General features: G+C 40.8%; 1 protein-coding gene across 1 annotated transcript in view; it reads right to left on the bottom strand.

Annotated features, from left to right (window-relative positions):
• The window catches only part of BLMH (bleomycin hydrolase), a 50,763-nt gene that overhangs the window by 13,387 nt on the left and 22,413 nt on the right, over positions 1-14,963 (bottom strand). Inside the window, exons 7-10 of the mRNA XM_075854326.1 lie at positions 12,001-12,156; positions 3,864-4,022; positions 3,319-3,386; positions 1,199-1,316 (exon numbers count right to left, since the gene is read on the bottom strand). Coding sequence (XP_075710441.1) covers positions 1,199-1,316; positions 3,319-3,386; positions 3,864-4,022; positions 12,001-12,156 — 501 coding nt within the window. The remainder of the gene's footprint in view (positions 1-1,198; positions 1,317-3,318; positions 3,387-3,863; positions 4,023-12,000; positions 12,157-14,963) is intronic.

Genomic DNA, 14,963 nt, shown 5'->3' with positions numbered 1-14,963 from the left:
TGAAGACTGTGTTTAATACTTTAGTATAGAGGTTTTGCAACCCCATTAAACTTTTTCCATACAGCTTGCTTGAGTATAAAACAACAAAAGAAGTAGTAATACTCGCCTTGCCAATCCCCTGCCGCTCCCGTGCCAACGCTTCTCTGGTCGCCCATCGGTCTCTCCATCTCCAGTTTTAGCGATGACACATCGACATAATATGCAATTGCTGCAGGCAATTACCAGCTGTAGTGGTGGTGTGACGACACTCCTGACGTCAACGATGCGGCCAGTGATTGGCTCTACCAATCACATTTCGTGTCCACACGGTATTGCTGATGCTAGAAGAGCAGAGACCAGCGGGCGACCAGGAAAGCGTCAGCACAGGAACAGCAGGGCATTGGTACTTTGTTTTATTAAAAACAAAAAAACAAAATATGTATTAGGTGATTTTAAGCCATTCTTTAATATTATTTTTTTTAGATACAGCTTCTATGTATCGTTTATACATAGAAACTTTATCTTGCCATCAAAGGCAAATGCGTCAGGACAGCAGGACTCACGGCTCAGCTAAAAGCTTGTCCTGGGTGTCGATCATATCTAAGTTCATGACTGGCTTTCAGCTGAGCCGATGGATTCGGCTTTTACGGCAAGATACAGCTTCTATGTATACATGCTACACAGAAGTTGTATCTCAAATGTAAAATTATTTTTTTGAAATAAAAATCACATAATGCATAGTTTTATTTTTATTTTTTAAATTAGTTCATAGGTTTACATATTCTTTAAGCACTTTTGGGAGGCTTTTTATGCATAACTGGTGATAATATGTCTAACTTAGCAGATTGAGAAAAGAAAGAAGACGGCATAAGTCAGCGTGCCTGGAACCAAGTTTACATGCACATATAATGTAGTAATGCCGGGCACATATCGAACCTGATATTTGTACCACTCTGTATTTTATGTGATTTACTCCGTCTATACAAAAAACGAATAACAAATTTAACAAGAATTAATAATTTTTTTTGTTCTGCTGTAAAGATTTCTTAAATACAAGTGGATTAATAATATACATATTACATGTTTGGAAGAAAAATGTACAATGTTACTAGTATAGGTTTTGTTCCACTCTCCCTTCTGCCATCATATTTTTTGCAGAAATTATGATTAAGATTATTATGTATATATTTTGCTATAAATCAAGAATTTAACATTTTACCTTCTCAGTGACCGCAGTCAGAGCCATTGCATGTGTCATCATAGAGTCTCCAAAAATAAGTCTCTCTGCCTTGCTTATGTTCTTGACAGAAAGACCAAACACGAGCTCATGGTCAAATCTGGATTAAACAACAAAAATTTTAACAAGATATTGAAGTTATTTGCCACAAAAAAAAACTAAAATGTAAAACAAACTGTGCTTAAAATTAATCTTTAAGGCCTTCTTCATATCTGCGGTGGAGTCTCTGTTAGGGGCCTCCTTCGCGAATCCGGTCGAGATTACCTGAAACAATAGCGCATCACACTGCGCTATTGTTTTCGGTAAACCACGAACACCCTGACAGAAACCAATAAAGTCTATGGGTTCCCTTGGCATTTGTCCGGCATTTTCATTGCTCTGCTCCTATGACCGAGCAGAGCAACGGAAATACTGAATGCAGATGTGAATGAGGCTTAAAAGAGGTTTTTACGACACATTAGGACCCACACTTTCTGTGAATAGGATTTTTACATAACACTTTACATAACCTGTTCCATTAATTTGCTGGAAAACGAACACACCTGCACTCCACCAGATGAAGGGAGTAACACTGGCTGGTTCTCAGGACAAATGGGGGTCACATAGAGCGGACCCTCACGATCAGTGTTTTATGATATGTCCTTTGACAGTTCATAAAACCCTTTGGAGTGGGAAAACCAAATTGACCAAGACCCCAACCGTCATCATATTTCCCCCAATTTGTTATGAAAAATACAATGCTGCTATTACCTAACAGATTCAAAAAAGCACCTAATGTTCTAAAAACTGCCCAATATATGCGAAGAGGAGTATTAAACATGGAAGTACGATTTAAGAATTCAACAGCTTGAGACAAAGAATAGGATGAATTACATTTTTGACCAGAGACTCATATTTCTCTTATCTACTTTAGGATTAGTGTATATTTAAAAGCTGTAGGAGAGACATGAGATAAGGATGCAGAGCAGAATAATAATAGACGTTCTAGATACACGGATATATGTAACATTTATGAATAATTCAGAATCTGAGGGATGTGAAATGATTAAAATACTCATAAGAAGGTAGCGTATTCCTAGGAAATATCAATGCGGGGGCATCTTTTCTTAGAACTGTTATGCTGCTCCTCTGTTATTTCTCCTGGAAATGTGTAAATAAATTGACAACTGGGCGTCACCATTACTCTTGTCGAAGCATTGATCGGCCAGTATAAGAGTGTGTAGTGACGTCCCACTGACAAGGAGAATTTTAGAAAATACTCACTGGATTCTGACTGGCTGCTGTGGGCAGTGAGGCTGCTTTTACTTATCAAAATTTCGCTTTTGATACACAAAGCGGAATTTCTAACATACCACAGTTAAATCTACATATGCGACTCTTTGGCATATAAAGGGTGATGTTCGGGCCACTGACTGTAGTGAAAGCGACTTCTATAACATGTCAAAAGATAAGAACTTATACCCAATAGTTCACATTTACTTTAAAGTGGTTGTCCCACAATTAAATATTACACTTTTCTGTTAGATCATACAAAACTAAAACATAAAATCTTTTTGATTAAATAAAAAACAAAATGCTCCTGTATCTAGAGATTGTGGTTACATACTTTTTATGGCGCCCCCTGCAGTTCTTTCTATTCCCTTTGAGATACCTAAGGTGTCCGGTCCTGGTGGGGACACATGACTAGAAACTCAAGTCTCGCTTCCAGGATCCTCCAGCACACGAGCGTTGGAGTGATTCCTGCTATGGTGCACGCCCACTAATAAGAATCAGCGCACTAGAAGCGGCTTCTTCTCACCGGTTATGGACACATTACGTGGATGTTCGGAGAGCAAAACAAGACAAAAGGGGATGCCAAAACAAGTATCTAACAGGAATATCTAAACACAGGACCATCATTTAAAAAAAAATTCCAATAGAAAAATTGTTATCCAATAGAGATATGTGGAATCGTGAGACAACCCTTTTAGATCGTGAGGCAACCCCTTTAGATCGTGAGACAACCCCATGATAGTAATTTTATTTACTGCAGAAGCAGAAAGTCCTGGTTAAAATTGGACTTCATTTTTAATAAACGTTAGGATTTTTTTGATCCAACTTACATGTTCAAGTCATTGATTCCTAGTTTTCCTTGAAAGTGCTTTCCAACATCACATCCAAACCACACTGCCTATTATAAAAGAACAGATAAAAATAGTAATGAGACAAAAGACAATACATCAATACACAAACGTCCACATGAGGTAAAAAATAAAAAAAAAGATAATATAAAAGATATAGGAATGCCACCTCAGACAGCTACAAAAAAAATTGTCTAAATGACTGTCCGATTCTCACATCTGATAGATTGTGGAAACAGCGGGTTTGAAATAGATATCTCGGTAAAGTGCCGAATGTCCTATCTCGCCATCACAAGTGACCAACCGGCAAAAAGAGATTTTCCAGGAATACGCAGTAATAGTATATCCTTATGGTAGTCCATTAATGTGCGTATATGTGGATATTCGACCACCAGAACCCCCACCGACGAGCAGAACGTAAGAGCTTACGGTGTTTGCTGAAATGCTGCGCCCCCTTAAATTTTCCCCAGAAATAGCAGTGCAGCTGTATTCATTTAGGATGACCAAGCTCAAATTACTGTACCCACCTCTCCATCCTTTATTGAGGCAGCTGCCAGCTTTTTTAACACTTCAATAGGCTGGTTATTATACAGTGTTCTCCTGCCTTCTACCATATTCCCAAGGAACTGCACAGTATACAGTTTCTCAAAAGAGTTTTGTGGTCGAGGATCATTCACAAGGCAGATCTGGAGTGAGAAAGAAACACGAAGTTCAGAGAAAAGAAATTAATGAAAAAATACAAGATACTGCTCAAAAGCAATTGACTTGATAGCAGATGATGCATGGAGCACTCCCTCCAATGTTATATAGAATATCCTGTTGATTCTAAGTCTTCTCTGTCTATTAAGCTTTATATTAACCCCTTAACGCACCAGGACGTACTGGTACGTCCTGCATTGAAGTGCTTTAAGGCACAGGGACGTACCGGTGCGTCCTGGCTAAAAACTGTCACCCTGTCAAAGGACAAGGTGACAGAACTGTGCCGTCAACTGTTTATGACAGTTGATCGGCACAGTAAGACGGCAGGGGACCATTCACAGCGGTCTCCTGCCGGCGATCGCTGTGATTGGTCAGTCAAAGCAGACTGACCAATCACAGCTCTGTGACGTGTGTATGTGATGACGCTGGCTCAGAAGCTGAGCCAGCGTTATCACCGCCGGGAATCAACTGCCCGACGCCCCTCTGCAACGGCCAGGACCGGAGCTAGGTTCCGATCCGGCCGATTAACCCCTTCGATGCATCGATAAACGTGATCGATGCATCGAAGTGGCTTGTAGCCCTGTCGGCAACCACGATGGTTGCCACGGGCACGGTGTGTCAGCTGTTTTTCACAGCTGACATCGTGCCCTAACGGCCAGGACCGGAGCAAGGCTCCGATCCGGCCGATTAACCCCTTAGATGCAGCTATTGCTGCATCTAAGTGATTAGATCGTACCCTATGATTGCTAATAACAACCATCGGCACCCGCGAGTGTTCCGATGGTTGCTATGGCAACCATAGCCTAACAATCGCTTCCTAGTACGGAAGCCTATTAGGCCCCGCCGGGAGGCGAAGCCTAATAGGCTTGCTGTCAGTGAATAGCTGACAGCTCTAATACACTGCACTATGTAGGTAGTGCAGTGTATTAGAATAGCGATCAGGGCTTCATGCCTTCAAGTTCCCTAGTGGGACAAAAGTAAAAGTTAAAACAAGTTAATAAAAATGTTCTAAAAAAGTAAAAAAAAATAAGTTTCATGTTAAAAAACACTATAACAGCCTTTTTTCCTATAATAAGTCTTTTATTATAGGAAAAAACAAAAACAAAAAAAAAAGTACACATATGTCGTATCACCGCGTCCGTAACGACCCAAGCTATAAAAATATCACGCTATTTTACCCGTACGGTGAACACCGTAAATTTTTTTAATAAAAAACGATTCCAGAATCGCTGTTTGTTAGTCACTACCCCTTGTAAAACAGAATAAAAAAAGGGATCTAAAAGTTGCATGTACCCCAAAATTATACCATTAAAAAACGCAGCCCGTCCCGCAAAAAACAAGCCCTCCCACAGCTTTTTTGACGGAAAAATAAAAAAGTTATGGCTCTCAGAATACGGTGACACCAAAAATAAATTATTTGAAACAAAAGTGATTTTATCGTGCAGATGCTGCAAAACATAAGAAAAACTATATATATATGGTATCGCCGTAATCGTACCGACCCGCAGAATAACGTAAAATTATCATTCATAGCGCATGGCGAACGCCGTAAAAAAATAAATAATAAAAATCATCAGAATTGCAGGTTTTTGGTCACCTGGCTTGCGCAAAAAATGAAATACAAAGTGATCAAAAAATCGCATGTACCCCAAAATGGTGCCAATGAGATCTACAGATTGTCCCGCAACAAATAAGCCCTCACCCAGCTCCGGGGAAAAAAAATAAAGACGTTTTGGCTCTCAGAATATGGCGATGCAAAATGTGCAAAGTATCCAAAAGCGGATAATATCGGGCGCCATTTATCAGTGTGACACCGGCCACATACCTGCGGATTATTATTTATTTACACCATTATTATACCCTCTTATTATGCCCTGATGTTCTCCGCACAGATTACATATTCCCCCACATCATAAACTGAAATACCAGCAAAACCCCAAACAAAACAACTAGCGAGCAAAATCCACGCTCCAAAAGCCAAATGGTGCGCCCTCCCTTCTGAGCCCTGCAGCGTGCCCAAACAGCAGTGTACGTCCACATATATGGCATCGCCATACCCAGGAGAACCCGCTTAAGAGTTTGAGGTATTTGTCTTCAGTGGCACGAACTGGGCACAAAATATTGTGCACTAAAATGGCACATACCTGTGGAAATTTGCAATTTTCATTTTGCACCATCCACTGAGCATTCATTTATTATAGAAAAAAAAAAAACCTGTGTGGTCAAAATGCTCACTACACCCGTTAATAAAATGCCTTCAGGGGTGCAGTTTCCAAAATGGGGGTCACTACTTGGGGGTTTGTTTTACTATTTGACCCCAGAGCCCTGCCGTTGTGGGCTAATGCTGCGAAAATCACCAAAATTGGTCTCACATGCGCCTTTCACTCCTAAGTCCTGTCATATGTCCATGCAAATGATAAATGCCTTGAGGGGTGTAGTTTACCAAATGGGGTCACTTTTGCCGGGTTTGCACTATTTTGGCCCCTCAGTGGCTATGCAAATGTGACATGGGGCCGCAAACTATTCCAGCAAAACTTGAGCTCCAAAAGTCAAATGGCGCTCGGTCCTTTCTAACTTCCGCCATGTGTCCAAACAGCAGTTTATTACCACATATGGGGTATTGCTGTGCTCAGAAGAGTTTGCTTTACAAATATTGGGGTGTTTTTTCTCCTTTATCTGTTGTAAAAATGAAAAAATCTGAACTAAAACTACATTTTATTAGAAAAAATTTCGATTTTCAATTTCAGAGCATAATTCCCATAGATTCAGCAAAAACCGTGTAGGGTCAAAATGCTAACTATACCCCTAGAAAAATTCCTTGAGGGGTGTAGTTTCCAAAATGGGGTCACTTTTGGGGAGTTTCCACTGTTATGATCCCTCCAGGGCATTGCAAACACGACATGGCACCGAAAACCATTCCAGCAAAATCTGCGCTCCAAAATCCAAATGGCCCTTGTTCCCTTCTGAGCCCTGCCGTGGGTCCAAACAGCAGTTTATTACCACATATGGGGTATTGCCGTAATCGGGAGACATTGCTTTACAAATGTTGGGGTGCTTTTTCTCCTTTATTCCTTGTAAAATCTAAAACATCGTATGTTTTTCCAGAAAAAAAGTAGATTTTCATTTTCACAGACCAGTTCCAATAAATTTAGCAAAAAACCTGTGGGCTAAAAATGCTAACTATACCTCTTGAAAAATTCCTTGAGGGGTGTAGTTTCCAAAATGGGGTCACTTTTGGGGAGTTTCCACTGTTATGGTCCCTCCAGGGCTTTGCAAACACGACATGGCACCGAAAACCATTCCAGCAAAATCTGCGCTCCAAAATCCAAATGGCCCTCGTTCCCTTCTGAGCCCTGCCGTGGGTCCAAACAGCAGTTTATTACCACATATGGGGTATTGCCGTAATCGGGAGACATTGCTTTACAAATGTTGGGGTGCTTTTTCTCCTTTATTCCTTGTAAAAACGAAAACATCGTATGTTTTTTCAGAAAAAAAGTAGATTTTCATTTTCATAGACAAGTTCCAATAAATTTAGCAAAAAACCTGTGGGATAAAAATGCTAACTATACCCCTAGAAAAATTCCTTGAGGGGTGTAGTCTCCAAGATGGGGTCACTTTTGGGGGGTTTCCACTGTTTTGGCACCACAAGACCTCTTCAAACCTAACATGGTGCCTAAAATATATTCTAATAAAATAGAGGCCCCAAAATCCACCAGGTGCTCCTTTGCTTCTGAGGCCGGTGTTTCGGTCCTTTACCGCACTAGGACCACATGTGGGATATTTCTAAAAATTGCAGAATCTGGGCAATAAATATTGAGTTGCATTTCTCTGATAAAACCTTCTGTGTTACAGAAAAAACTGTATTACAAATGAATTTAGTAAAAAAAAATTGAGATTTGTAAATTTCACCTCTACTTTGCTTTATTTCTTGTGAAATGCCTAAAGGGTTCAAATAATCTCTGAATGCTGTTTTGAATACTTTGAGGGGTGCAGTTTTTAAAACGGGGTGTTTTATAGGGGGTTTCTAATATATAAGGCCCTCAAAGCCACTTCAGAACTGAACTGGTCCCTGAAAAAATAGCCTTTTGAAATTTTCTTGAAAATATGAGAAATTGCTGCTAAAGTTCTAAGCCTTGTAACGTCCTAGAAAAATAAAAGGACGTTCAAAAAACGATGCAAACATAAAGTAGACATATAGGAAATGTTAACTAGTAAATATTATGTGTGGTATAACTATCTGTTTTACAAGCAGATACATTACAATTTAGAAAAATGCAGATTTTTGCAAATTTTCTCTAAATTTGGGTGTTTTTTACAAATAAATATTGAATTTAACGACAAAATTTTTTCAGTATCATAAAGTCCAATGTGTCACGAGAAAACAATCTCAGAATCGCTTGGCTAGGTAAAAGCATTCCGGAGTTATTACAACATAAAATGACACATGTCAGATTTGAAAAAATAGGCTGTGTCCTTAAGGCCAAAACAGGCTGTGTCCTTAAGGGGTTAAAGGGAAGGTGTCATGAATTATTATTATTTTTTTATCATATTGCTTATAATATGATATTAACATAAATTGTATTTATTTGTGTTCTCATGTTCTACTTTTTACATTGTTCTTACTTTTACTTCTCTATGGGGGCTGCCATTTTTTTTTCCATCTCTGTATGTGTCGATTAGCAACACATACAGAGATGGAATACGGCACATACATCCCCATAGAGAATGCGAACGGGAGCCGTTTGTGTACGCCATCTGCCGTCTGTGTGGGAACGGCGCATGCGCAGCTCCCACACAGACCAAAACGAAGCTAGTTTGCAGAGCGAAATCCGGCGCCATTTTCATGTGGACCGGAAGCGCTGCCGGACAGTCAGATGACGACTTCCGGCCGCGGCTTCCGGCCATATGTTCAGGCGCAAGGAATAGGAGCGTAGACCAGCGGAGGCGGCAGGTAATTTATGTTTGTGTATGTGATGTGTGTTTTATGTACGTGTGATACTGTCTGCTGAGCCCTGTATCTAATCCTCCTATACTGTGCAGTCGCTCAGAAAATGGCGGCACACAGTGTAGAAGGTTTGAAGATTCAACCCTCTCCTCCTGGCACTAGCCAGAAGAAGGGAGGGGAGATTGTGTGAGGACACTAGAGAGAGTGTGTCCACCCCAAATTTGCAGCACATTGACCATGCTGCAATTTTGGGAACTGCCCCCTCTAGTGCCCAGCACATGGAAATGTTATAAATTAGAATCTTATTTATAATATTTCCTGACTTGTGAAAAAATAAAAACAATGTGTAATCACTCAAATACTAATTGTTTAACTGAATAAAAATATAAAAAAATTCTAGCGACACAGTCCCTTTAAAAGCAATTGTACAATAGAGGAGAATAAAGGTTGTCTGAATTTATGGGAGACGTTCAAACGGTTATCCAAGAGTGTCATCAATTCTTGTCATGGTGGTACTAGGGTGCGCCCGTGCATTATCTCACCCCACTCGCCTCCCAGTCTGTGCAATGCTCAGGACATGTGTGACATACCGACTCAAAGGACACAGTCACAGCGGGACCACCTTTATCTCTAATTTACTGGAGTTCTGTACAGACTGAGGGGGGGGGGGGGGTTGAAGACCTGCCAACCCCCTAACATGTATGGGGGTGTCTGATTCTCAGATGTTGGAAGTGTAAAGATTTGGGCAGTTGGATTTCAACATGCCCTATACTTTTGTTCTCAGGGAAGATAAGTCATCATCAGAGGTGTCTTGCAGCCGCTTAAGGCCCATTTATACTGGGCGATTATCGGGCAGACGAGTGTTCATAGAACGCTCGTTGACGATAATTGCCCTGTGTAAACACGGCAGCGATCAGCAGATGAATGAGCAAACGCGCGATCATCTGCTGGTTGTATAGTTTTAAAAAGCGAAGGATTATCTTTGTCGGCAGAACATCTCCCTGTGTAAACAGGAGGACCCGTTGCTGACATAATAATAATGGATGGGGACGAGCAATCGGAGTAACGACCACTCGTCCCCATCAATAGCTCCCGGTGACAGGAGCAGCGATGATTCGTTGATCGGCGCTCGCTGCACCGGCCTATTGTTGGCCGGTGTAAAAGGCCCATAACTCTCCTTTACCCAATCAGAATACGCGCAAAGCGTGAATGTGTATGGGGGTATCAGGACGAATAGCTGTCGGCCAAAAAAGCATTTGTCGGACAGCAATATAATGTGTATGGCCAGCCTTATTCTTCACGACAACAGATCTCCATGATCACGCAGGGATAAGGTGTTGTCACTGACATCTAAACGATATATGTATATAAACAATGCTCTATAAATAAATTATATTATATTATTTATATATATATATATATATACATATACATATATATACAAAAAAAAAAAGAGAACATTCACACATGATATGGGGACCTTTACCGTAGCTTTAAGTATACAGCGAGTCTTACTTTGTTCTAAATGACTTAGTAAGCAACCACTTGCTTGTTGCCACCTATTGTTCAATACATTATGTTCCCGACAAGTGGACTATAAATGAAATGTGTCTGACATATTTCGTGACAAACCAGATCAATATGTGCGTCTGAATGATGGCTCTGAGAGATATGCTGGTGAACAAACAACATAATGGGAAGTGGATGGGTGGGATGGCTGTTTTCATAATCTCTGAGCCAGGAAGAACTGATAAAACAAAGCGGGTGCTGACTGCGTTCATGTCAGGATGCAGTTTTCTCGGCTTGCTCCGGCACATATCGTTCTTAGTGCAGAATACACAGGATCAGCTTTTAGAAATATAACCAGAAATCATAGACACACAAAGTGTAGGAAAACAAGTAGTACAATTATTTAGAATTCTACATTACTTAAGGTATTAAGTGTGTGACTATTGTATTGGCTTGTGTACACTGTGCCTAAAAAAAAAAAAAGTATTCTAAAGTGATCTACATTTATTAAACTCGAAATAATTGAAATCACAACTTTCCACCCCTCCCCAATGGAATATTTAGTACAGGCACTTCTGGAAGCAATTATAGACTTGAATTACAGTCTTCATATGCAAAGCTGATGTAGATGCGGATCCTATATGTGGACATAGAAATCATCTTTGCTTATGTGGACTCTGCAATCTTTTCACATTCTCTATCGGATGCAGGTCTGGTCCTGACTTGGCCACTCCAGGACATTGACACGGTTTTCATTATTTATGCCAGTCAGTGCTTTCCATTAATTCTATGTTGTGGTATATGTTAGTGTTTACATTTCTATTAAATTAATTTGGGGTAAAGGAGACAAAAAAAAAAAAAATACAACAACTCCTCCTCCATGTTTCTTTCCTTTTTTTTACCCCGTTCATCGCTGACCTAAAAAAAGGTGTATGTATTTATAAGTATAGGACGTTACGCTCATGGGAATACCAAATAGGTGGGGGTTATTTAATCTTATATGTATTTTATTAGATAAAGCATTTTATTTTTAAAAACTTTGCGTTTTGTTAACATTTTATAAAACTTTAGTTGAAATTTATTTTGTCCCATATAGGTACTTTTACATTTTATTATTTTACTAACATAACGATGGTATTCTGCATGCCAGCAAATTTTGCCTGTGCTTATGTTTGCAGAAATGAAAAGGTTAACAACTGGGATCAGCGTTATGTCCTGCGATCATCTTGATGAAAATGTACATCATGGTGCTGCAACCGACAGCCAACTATGGCGTACGTTTTTGTCATGGGGCAGGAACAGGTTAAGTAATTCCTGTGTGGCTTTGGCTTTTTGACTGGGTTTATTAGCGCGGACTGCAGCAGCATCAACATAAAAGCCCAATCTTCCCCATCTCAGACACAGAAGCTGGGTGGCTTTAGATAAAGCCGGACTGCTGCTTGTTTAGATACTTTTAATTACATTATACTTCTATTTCACATCTATTTTAGTAAATTTCCATAGGAGCTCACCTTGTCTTCCACATTGTAAAGTGGTTTTACATGTTCTCTATAAAAATCCTGGGGCGTCACTGGTCCAATCTTGTGATAAATCTTCTCCTTGTCTCTGAATTCCCATGTAAAAGTTTCAGGTGGGCTTCCTACACAAATACTAACTACCCGATACACCTGAAAAAAGAAAGAAAGAAGTTTTATATTTAAAAATACTGGCACTTGTGGACAAAAAATGTTGCACTTTATATAGTCCAAGGCCTCCTGGAGATGAGGCACAACCTCCGTTACTTTTCATTTTATATTGTTAATCTGCGAATCTAACAATTCTTCATCACCAGTCGGGTAGAAGTTCTTAAGACCCTTTTACACCGGCCAATTATCGGGCAAATGAGCGTTCGCAGAACACTCGTTCTCGATAATTGCCCTGTGTGAACAGGGCAACGATCAGCCAATGAAAGAGCAAATGCTCGTACATCAGCTGATCGTATCGTTTTAAATGGCAAAACTATTATTATCGTTGTCGGCATCACATCTCCCTGTGTAAACAGGGATACGTGCTGCCGACATGATAGAAATGTATGGGGACGAGCGATCGGAGTAACCAGCGCTCATCCCCATACTATCTCCTTGCGAAAGTAGCAAAAAAGCGCCTATCGTGAATTGTCTCGTTGATCGGCGCTCCTTTACACGACCCACGTCGGGCCATGTAATAGGACCCTTACTCTAAATAAAACAAATCAAGCCATTATTGATGGCGGTTCAACCATTGTTGGGATTAGAATGGCATCCAAGCAAAGAAAACCCACCAACACGTTTATTAAATGTCTAGTTGATATAAGTGTAAAACCCCTACGAAGTATACTTGTCTATATAGCGCCATCATATTCCGCAGCACTTCAGGTTGGACATGTAGAGACAATATCCGACATTACATAGTGACAAAACTAATTCGCACAAGAGGAGTGAGGACCCTGCTCGCAAGAGCTTACAATCTAGGAGGGAATAGAGGAGACCCAAAATGTAAAAAGTGCTTGTTCAGCCATCTTTTATTTTTTTTAAAAGGGATAGTACCCAACGCAGCATGAGCCGGTCACCAGCCAGTATCTGTGTATGACAGACATGAAGTGCATTAGGGTGCAAGGAGTGTGGGGGAGGCTGCAGAACGAGGGGGTCAGGTTCGGATGAATAATGTAATAGTTTACTAATTCAAGCCAAAATGGAATTATATGAACATCAGAATTCGTTTTACCAGACTTATTTCTTCTTATTTTCTTGTGGGAACTTGAACCTATTTTATGAAATATAAGTATTCTCTTCCCGGTGACTCCTGGTCGCATACATAGTGGATTTTTATCAGGTCCTGGGCGTATTCGTAACTCAAAGCTCCGCACATGATGTAATGATCTGTTCAGGATAGATTGGGTGTGAAAGGCCCGTTGGCATACAAGAGACCCAGAAAGGAAATTAGTGCCTTAGAATTTTTGTAAACAGAGCAGAATATGCATCCAGAAATGGAGGAATGTCTGAACTGTACTGAAGTGCCATGAAAACAGGATGCTGCAGGATTGAGATTACAGCACATAAATAATGCATTAACAAGGGCATTCAGCTTATGACATGATGGGAGGGCAGAAAAGGGTGGCATAAACTCCACCACAGCTACAAGACTGATAGCCGTCAGCACTTATCTAGTGGGCACTCCCACATCTCTTTACAGTTGGCAAACAGAGAAAGTAAATAGGAAATGCCCAATTATTTTCCATTCATTTCCCTTTTGACGGAAGAAGTAAAATATTATCTATATATCAGCAAAGGTTATAATCTGCTCCTCCAGCCTCCATGGTAGAATCTGTGCAAGAACATCCGCTACCAATGACTGTCCATCTGTATACTCTAGTAGGAAGGGACATTGTGGACACCATGAAGTACATCTCACGGAAAGAGAAGGACGTAATACGAGAGATCACATTCATAACACATTGGGACACGTTGCAGAAAGATTTTTGGATTTGTATAAGACGCACACACATTGGAGGGGCAAGTTATTATTGATGGCCCGTCGTGCCAGCATTGTGCTATTATCTCTATCCCACGCTGTGAGCGCCACATAATAAAGAAAAGCGCTATTATTAGTAAAGGAGTCACACGCTCTCCAACTCTATAGTCCCATCAACTTTTTCCAACACAGTCGTACGTGTAGAAAAAAGAGCCGCAGGGTCTTTATAAATATGGCCTGTCGCCAGAAGACCAATTTTTCATTGTATAGAAAACGAGTGTAAATATATTGAAACGTCTGCCCCAGTGTTTAAGAGACTGATTGGCACTCAAATGTTGATTCCATCATCTAAAGCTGATCACAACCTTGGCCTGTGCCTACATTGGTTGCACATTACATCTCTGCAGTATAAGGCTGGATTCACACGAGCATGTTCGGTCCGTAAAGGACGGAACGTATTTCGGCCGCAAATCCCAGACCGAACACACTGCAGGGAGCCGGGCTCCTAGCATCATAGTTATGTACGACGCTAGGAGTCCCTGCCTCTCCGTGGAACTACTGTCCCGTACTGAAAACATGATTACAGTACGGGACAGTTGTCCTGCAGAGAGGCAGGGACTCCTAGCGTCTTACATAACTATGATGCTAGGAGCCCGGCTCCCTGCAGTGTGTTCGGGCCGGGACTTGTGGCCGAAATACGTTCCGTCCTTTACGGACCGAACATGTTCGTGTAAATCCAGCCTTAGGCTGGCCATACACAGCTATCAGCCGAATTTTCGACAGCTACTCTTAACAACTCCCCCATCCACATGCAAACTTGGCTTCTCGGAGCATGCATGTGCTTTCAATAGAGAGAAGGGAGGAGTCTCGCAGCAGCTTATCTCCAAACGAACAAAAGTATTGGGCATGTTGAAATTCAACATGCCGGGCCGTTCTCTCCCCAGAAACCTGCCGTCAGAGGAGTCAGGACGCTGCCATACACATT

Source organism: Rhinoderma darwinii, chromosome 2 (assembly GCF_050947455.1).
Source record: "Rhinoderma darwinii isolate aRhiDar2 chromosome 2, aRhiDar2.hap1, whole genome shotgun sequence".
NCBI classification, from domain to species: Eukaryota; Metazoa; Chordata; class Amphibia; order Anura; family Rhinodermatidae; genus Rhinoderma; species Rhinoderma darwinii.
Note: the sequence above shows the minus strand (reverse complement) of the source record. Positions and strands in the feature narration are given on the sequence as shown.